General features: G+C 65.9%; 1 protein-coding gene across 2 annotated transcripts; it reads right to left on the reverse strand.

The window, feature by feature from the left end:
• Nucleotides 1-776: 776 nt before the first annotated feature.
• RTN3 (reticulon 3) lies at nt 777-7731 on the reverse strand. Of its 2 annotated transcripts, none has more exons than XM_068998063.1 (7): nt 7545-7731; nt 2516-2723; nt 1922-2060; nt 1763-1832; nt 1568-1614; nt 1376-1434; nt 777-1249 (listed from the first exon to the last, which is right to left on the reverse strand). In XM_068998063.1, the coding sequence occupies exons 1-7, from the start codon at nt 7675-7677 to the stop codon at nt 1204-1206; spliced, it is 702 nt and encodes a 233-aa protein (XP_068854164.1). In that variant the 5' UTR covers nt 7678-7731; the 3' UTR covers nt 777-1203. The 2 variants fall into 2 exon arrangements, with proteins under 2 accessions (XP_068854164.1, XP_068854163.1); XM_068998062.1 differs by having other exon boundaries at nt 2516-2726.
• Nucleotides 7732-8207: the final 476 nt, after the last annotated feature.

Here is an 8207-nt window from a genome sequence, read left to right on the forward strand (position 1 = left end):
ACGGGGGGACAAAGGGCCACCTGCGGGGACACCCCCGGTGAGCGGGGACATGGGGGGACAAAGTGGCACCTATGGGACACCCCCGGTGAGCGGGGACACGGGGGGACAAAGGGCCACCTATGGGGACACCCCCGGTGAAGGAGGGAGGACAGGGAGGGGACATCGAGGGTGTGGGGGGGACATGGGGACACAGGGGGGGGCCAAGAATGTCCCTGACCGGTGACAGGGCGGGGGGGACAGGGAGGTGACAGGAGGTGACAGGAGGTGACAGGAGGTGACAGCGCTGTCCCCCCCCCCAGCCCTGCCACCCCCCGGTGCCGCCGAGGAGGAGGAAGAGGAGGAAGAGGCCGCAGGGGGGGTGGGGGGCACAGAGGCCCCCCCCGCCTGAGCCCCCCCGGAATGGGGACACGGGGGGGGACAGGGGACACCCCCACAAGGGAGGTGGGGACAACAGAGATCCCCCCCCAGTGTCCCCAGTCCCCCCCAAACGAGACACAGCCACACCCAGTACCCATCCCCCCCCCCCCCCCCCCGTGTCACCCTCGATGGCGTCACCGCCCCCCGATGCCCCCCCGGTGTCACTGTCACCCCCCCGGTGCCACCTTATTTATGTGTGTGTGTCCCCCCCTTTTTTATACATTCCCCCCCCTTGTACACGACCCCCCAATAAACCCCCCCGAGACCCCCGGGGACATTTGGGGACATTCGAGAGGAACACGGGGACATCCTGGGGGGGGTCACGGGGACACTCTGGGGGGGTCACAGCACGAAGGGGCCCAGCCTTGTCGCGGTGTTTTATTGTTGCCGCAGCCCCGCGAGTGGATTTGGGGGGGGGGGTCCCCCATTTCCCACCCCCCCGGAGCGAGGGGGGGGCTCGGGGGGTGCGGTTTGGGGGGGCTGTGGGAGGGGCAGAGCCCCCCCTGCCCCATTTACAGCAGTTACAGACATTTCACCTCAATTAACGTTAAAAAAATAAAAGGGGGGGGGGGAACAAGCTTGGGGGGCCCCCCCGGGGGAGCAATTTTGGGGTTCAGCCCCCCCCACACTTTGACTGGGGGGGGCACAGACAGACGTCACTGTGAGGTTGGGGGGACAGGGACAAGTTTGGGGGGGTGGGCGGAGTTTGGGTGGGGGGAGAAGATGAGCTTGGAGTGGGGGGGCACCGCCGGGTACCCCCAAATTCCCCCCCCCCCACCCCGGGGTTTATTCCGGCTTCTTCTTGGCCAGGCCCGGGAGCTTCGCCTGGATCCTACGAGAGAAGGGGGTGGAAAGATGATTTGGGAGGGGGGGGGAGGGCACAAGGATTTGGGGGAGAGGGGGTCCCGAGGATCTGGGGGGGTCCCCAGGATTTGGGGGGGGCCCCGGGGGCACCTACTTGGCCACGAGCTCCTTGGTCTGGCGGCGGACGAGGCCCATGTAGCGATTGATCTGCACCTGGAGGGGGGAACGGGGGGGTTTCAGGGGCGGCCCCCCCTTTTTTGAGGGTGTCCTACTTCTTTCTAGGGGTGTCCCACTTCAGTTTGGGGGTTCCCCTTTAATTTGGGGGGGTTCTCAGTTTGGGGCTCACCTCGTATTTCTCGTAGAGCGGCGGGAGGGTGAAGGCCAAGAGGTCGGCTGGGGAGAAACGGGGGGGGGGGTCGGGGTTATTTGGGGGGGAACCCCCACCTTCGGTGCTGATTTTGGGGGTCACCACCCCCAAAAATCAACCTTCTGGGGGGGTCGTTTTGGGGAGGGAGGAGGGGCGGCCAGGCCTGGCTCTCACCGAGGATGAGGAGGGTGATGCCGTTGAAAACGGCTCCCACGTAGGTCATCAACCACATGGTCATGGCGAGCTGGGGGGGCACAGGAGAGGTTTGGGGGGGTCCTGGGGGGGGGTCCCAGGGCTGGGGGGAGGAGGAAGAGGGGGAGGAAGGCTCCGAACCTCCAGGGAATCCACCAGATCCTCCACCAGGAAGAGGCGGATGAGCAGCTGCAGGCCCTGGTTCAGGTGCTGGGCCACCACGGCCGCGTGCGCCTGGAAGGTCTCGGGGGACAACGTCACGTCCAGGTCCAGGTAAGCTCTGGGGAGGGGGGGGGACAGGTGAGGGGGGACCCCACTGAACCCCAAAATCCTCCTCCAGCCCCTCCCCGAATCCCAAAATCTGCATCTACGCCCCGAAATCTGTGTCTCAAAACCCCGAAATTCCCTTCCAAGCCCAACCCCTGGGGGGTCTTGGGGGACAGGGTCAGGTCCAGGTCAGGGCTGAGGCTGGGAAACCCCAAAACCCCTCCCTACACCCCAAAATCCTCCTTGACACCCCTTTGGACCCCAAAATCCCCATCCTCACCCCAAACCCCAACCCTTCCCCTGCAAACCAGCATCGGGCGCATCGCCCCACGGTGACACCGCTGTCCCCAAACGGGGGCTGGGGGCGTCCCCAGGCTCCTACCCCCCCTAAGTGGGGCTGGGGGGAGCCCCAAAAGCCCCACCCCCCCCCGAAATGGGGCTGGGGGGAGCCCCAAAAGCCCCGCTCACCGGAAGGGGTGCCCCTCCTCCGACTTCTGCAGGGCCTGCACCACGGCCTTGTAGACGCGCAGGCTGATGGTGACCGAGAGCAGGGCCAGCGCCACGTGGGCCACCACGGTGACCGCGCTGAGCGTGGCCAGGGACAGCAGCAGCACCAGGCTGGCGCCGAAGGCCACCGCGCTCTTCCTCACGTCCCGCCAGAACAGCAGGTCCCGCACTGCTGGGACAGCCGGGGGGGACAACGGGGGGGACAATGGGGACACCGGGGGGGGGACAATGGGGGGACAATGGGGGGGACACACAGGGGACATGGGGGGACAACGGAGACACGGGGGGGGACAACGAGGGGGACACACAGGGGTCGCACAGAGGACACGGGGGGGATACGGGGGGACACGGGGGGGACAATGGGGGGACACAGGGGACATGGGGGGACAACGGGGGGACAATGGGGGACACACAGGGGACAATGGGAGGACACAGGGGACACGAGGGGGGGACAATGGGGGACACACAAGGGACACGGGGGGAGACACAAAGGGGACACGGGGGGACACACAGGGGACAATGGGGGACACACAGGGGACAATGGGGGACAATGGGGGGACACACAGGGGACAATGGGAGGACACAGGGGACATGAGGGGGGACAATTGGGGACACACAAGGGACACGGGGGGAGACACAAAGGGGACACGGGGGGAGACACAGGGGACATGGGGGGACACAGGGGACAACGGGGGGACAACGGGGGGACAATGGGGGACACACAGGGGACACGAGGGGGGGAGAATGGGGGACACACAGGGGACACGGGGAGACACACAGGGGACAATGGGGGACAACGGGGGGACACACAGGAGATGAGGGGTGGACACAGGGAGTCACACAGGGGACACGGGGGGACACACAGGGGTCACACAGGGGACACGGGGGGGACACAAAGTGGGGACACAGAGAGGGACAAGGAGGGGTCACAGGTGGTCCCTGTGTCATCCCCCACCCCCATCCAGCACCAGGACAAAATTCACCACGATTTGGCCCAAACTGAGCTCGATGCCACCTCCCCACCCCCCGCCAAACATCCACTAATTACCCCCTCATTAAAACAATCCCCTTCGTTACGCACAAGCCTTAATTACGCCCCCTCCAGTAAAAACAGGTGTTAATTAACCCCCACCCCGAGCGTGCCGGCGGGTTTGGCCCCAAATCCCTGGATTTTACCCCAAAACAAGGCGTTCGTGCACCTCCAGCCCCCAGCAGCATTTTGGGGTGGGGTCTCTCCCTTCCCCCCCCTTAACTCCTCTCTTTTTGCCCCATTTGGGGGTCCATTCACAGCCCCACCCCCCGCTGGTTTCGGCGCCGTTTTGGGGTGAAAAAGGCCCTTTTTGGGGCTTTACCTGCCAGGCGGGGGAGGGGCGCGGCCGGGGGGGACTGGGGGGGCTCCCCCAGTTCCCGCAGCGCCCGCAGGGTCTGGTGCTCCTGCTCCCAGTCCCGGGAGGCGGCGGGGGGGGACCCTGGCGGGACGGGGACACCCCCGGGGACAGCGGGGACACCCCCGAGGACATCCTTGGGGACATCCTTGGGGACATCCTTGGGGACACCCCCAGGGATAGCGGGGACATCCCTGGGGACAGCGGGGACACCCCCAGGGACATCCTTGGGGACATCCTTGGGGACAGTGCGGACATCCTTGGGGACATCCTTGGGGACACCCCCAGGGACATCCTTGGGGATAGTGGGGACACTCCCGGGAACATCCTTGGGGACAGCGGGGGGGGCCTCGCCCGGCGCCTCCTCGATGACGGTGTCGTCGGAGTCACCGGAGCTGTCAGCGTCGGTGGGGACAGCGGGGACACCGTTCCCGGTGCAGATGCCACTCCCTATGCCGGGGACAGCGCCGACACCGTTCCCAACGCCGGTGACGCCATTCCCAGCGGCGGTGACGCCACTCTTGATGCCGGTGACGCCGCTCCCGATGCCGTTCCCAATACCAACGCCGGTGACGCCATTCCCGGCGCCGATGGCACCGGCGACGCCGGAGACGCCGTTCCCGACGCCGACGGCACCAGAGACGCCGCTCCCGGCGCCGGCGACGCCGTTACTGAGGCCGAGGCCGCCGCTCCCGCCGTCGCCGTCCCCGCCATCGCTGTCACCGGTGCCGCCGTCGCCGTCCCCGCCGCCGTTGCGCTCCACCAGGTCCCAGGAGAGCAGCTCGCTGGTGAAGTTGTGCATCTCCCGCACGCACCGCGACACCTCCTCCAGCGCGGCCGCCGAGCCGGGGGGCGGCCGGGCCGGGCCCCTGCCGGGCACGCCGGGGACGCCGCGGGGCTTGGGCGGGAAGTGGCACACGCGGCCCTCGGGGATCTGGCCCAGCGCGGGGCCGAACTCGCGGTCGAAGGCGGCTCTGTCCGGCACCACCTCGAACGGCGACTCCGGAGACTCCGGGGGGCTCTGGGGGGCCCCCCCCGGGGACGCCCCCCGGTCGCGCCCGCCCGGGGCCGCTGGCGGAGGGACACGGTCAGGGGAGGTCGGGGTCCCCCGTGCCCCTTTCCACGGGCTCTGGGTGTGTCCCCCCTCTTTGTCCCACCGCCCATTCCGTGGCCTTGTGCACCCCTGCGGGGCTTTTGGGGGCTCCCCCCCCCATCCCAGCCATGCGGGGGGGGGGCGGTTTTGGGGTCCCCACGCAGCGTTATGGGGCTCCCCTTCCCCCATTCCAGCCATGCCGGGGGTCTCCCCGCAGTTTCGGGGGTTCCCCCCATCTCAGCCATGCGTGGGGATCGTTTTGGGGTGTCCCCCCCCCCACAGAATCCTGGGGGTCCCCCCCCATCCCGGCCATGCAGGTGGGGGGCAAGTGGCGGCACTGAGGGTCCTCCCCATCCCCCCCCAAATCTGGGGAGGAGAGACCCCAGTTTGGGGCTAAAAACGCTCATTTTGGGGGTAAAACCCCTCAGTTTGGACTCAGAATGATGAGGGGGGGGGGGTGCAGGACACCCCAAAGCCCCCAGGTATGGGTGCAGAAAATCGGGGGGTGGTCCCACTGGGAACCTCAATTTGGGGCTAAACCCTCTCATTTTGGGGTTAAATCCCCCAGTTTTGAGTCTGGACCGAGGCTGGGGGTGGCATTCGCCCCCTCCTCATTTTGGGGGACATTTTGGGGTCTCTCCCCCCCAGTTTCAGCCCGGGGGGCGTCACACGGCGGCGGGTGGGACACGGCGCAGGCGGGTCGGGGGTGGGGGAAGGAATTTTGAGGCCAAACCACAAAAAATGACGATTTTCACCTTCAGCAGCAGCAGCAGGAGGGGGGGGCCGTGCAAAGCTGGGGGGGGAGCAGCAGCCTTGGGGTGCAGGAGGGGGGTGGGGGGCAAAGCTGGGGGGGGGGCTCGCCCCGAAAAAGGGAGAAGAAACCGTGTTAAAGAACAGGAAAAGACAGAAAAAGAAAAATGTCTATTTTTGGACAGTTTCACCCCCCCTCAACCCTTGGCTGGAATTCAGGGGGGGGTTCAGCAGCGTTTGGCCCCCCCTCATCCCAAAACGCGCCACAGGCGAAACCCCCAAAACCCGGGGGTTATTTTGGGGGAAATCCCCCCCCTTTTGGTGACATCGAGGCCCCAAACCGACCTCGGGGAGCCCCAAAACAGCTCTGGGGGGTTCCCAACGTGGCCCCCAAAATCCAGGGGGGGGCTTTTTTAGGGTCAGAGCTCCCTCTCCCCACACCACCCCCCCCCCCCCCCCCAGACATTTTTCTTCGAGGGGGTGCAGGAAAAGGGGGAGGGGAGGGGGAGACTTGCCTGGTGAAGCCGCAAAGAGAGAAACGGGCTGGGAGGAGAAAGAGGAGGAAGAGGAGGAAGAATTGGGGGGATCTGCAAGAGAACACAGAGGGTGAGAGCTCAGCACCCCCTAAAATCCCCCCCCAAAATCCCCCCCTCCTCCCCCCCCAAAAGGCGGGGCCGGCGCGGTGCAGCTTCGTCCCGGCGGCTTTTCAGGGTGACGCAAAACCACGAGGAAAATTCCAGATTTTGGGGGGTTTTACCCCGTTTCCCCAGCCTCTGGGGCAGGGAGCGGCGCAGGGATGCTTCCCAAGGCTCCCCCCAAAATTCCCACCCGCCCCTCTCGGCGCTGCCCCCCCAAGGAAAACGGGTGTGTGTCTGTCCCCCCCCACCAGAGTAAGATTTGGGGTGAAACCGCGGAATTTTGGGGCTTTGTGGTGTCCCGGGCGTGAAAATTGGGGTGAAATCCCGGGAATTGCCAAGTCAGGATGCCCTGGAATGACCGCTGGGAAGGAGGGGAGGGGGGGTTGGGATGTCCTGGGGGAGGGTGAAACGCCCCCTCCTCAAAATTCCAGGGAAGGACGGGCGGAGCAGCTGGACCCCAACGACCCCCCAAAAACATCAACGCTCCCTTTCCTGCCGATTTTCCCCCGTTTTTCTGAGGGATGTGGGGGCGGAGGTGCCCCTGCCCATCAAAACTGGCCTCTAAAAAGCTTCTTCAGCGCCCCAAATCGCCCTTAAAAGTCCTTTTACCCCCTAAAATCCCCTAAAAGCCTCTTCATCCCCTGAAATCCCCCTAAAAGCATCTCTACCCCAAATTTTTTCCCCTAAACATCTCTTCCCCCCCATTTTATCACTAAATTTCATTACTCCCCCCAATTTCTGTCCCCCGAGCTTCTTTACCCCACACCCAACCCCTAAAGGCCTCATTGCCCCCAAATCCCCCCTAAAAGCCTCTACTCCCCAAAATCTGCCCCTCCAAGGCCTTTTCCCACTCCCTTTCACCCCTGAAGCTCTTCCCCCCATTTCTAACCCCCTTTAAAACACTTTTTATCTCACATCTACCTCCCAAACGCCGCTTCCCCCCACATCTCCCCCCTCAAAGGCTTCTTACTCCCAATAATCATCCCCTTAAAGCCTTTACCCCCCTACTTCTGCCCCTCCCACCCTCTTTTTACCTCACACCCAGCGCCCAAAGGCCTCTTTCCCTCACGCCCCCGCCGAGGCCTCACCCCGCTCAGGCCCCACAGGCCCCGCCCGGCCCTTACCGGCGCACGACATGGAACCGCCGCCCGTGCAGCCGCCGAGCTGGGGCCGCGCGGAGGAAGAGGAGCAGGAGCTCACGGAGGTGGTGGAGGAGGTGGAGGAGACGAGCGAGAACTGCGCGGCGGAATCGGCCATGGCGGCGGCGGAGCGCGATGGAACCGCGTCCGTGCGGGGCGGCGGCCGCGCCCCGACTGCGGGGGGGCGGTGCCGGGAGGGGCGCGGCCGGCGAGAGGGAACCAATCAGCGCCCCGCACCTGCTGCAGGTGGGCGGAGCCGGCGCGCCTGAGCCAATCAGCGCCTCGCAATGGCCGCGCACCGCCCTCCCGCCGCAGCTCGGCGCTGGTGCGCATGCGCACAACCGGGGGCCCCCGCAGTTGCCATGGCAGCAGCGGGAGAAGGAGAAGCTGCGCCTGCGCGCGGCGGGAGGAGCGCGGTGCACGATGGGAGCTGTAGTCCCAGAGTCCCCCTTCAGAAGGGGAAGGGGTTCTGAGGAAGTTCTTGGGAGGGAAAAGGCTTTTGGGGGGGCTCTGCACCCCCGCACTCCAGCCACAGGGTCCGCTACAGCGCGGATCGCCCCGTGGGGCGTCCCCCTAAAGGCGCTGGGGTGCTGCAGGACGCTTCTCAGAGGGCGGAGGAGGAGGGCTACAGCCCCCTAAAGGGCAGGG

Source organism: Aphelocoma coerulescens, chromosome 31, assembly GCF_041296385.1.
Source record: "Aphelocoma coerulescens isolate FSJ_1873_10779 chromosome 31, UR_Acoe_1.0, whole genome shotgun sequence".
NCBI classification, from domain to species: Eukaryota; Metazoa; Chordata; class Aves; order Passeriformes; family Corvidae; genus Aphelocoma; species Aphelocoma coerulescens.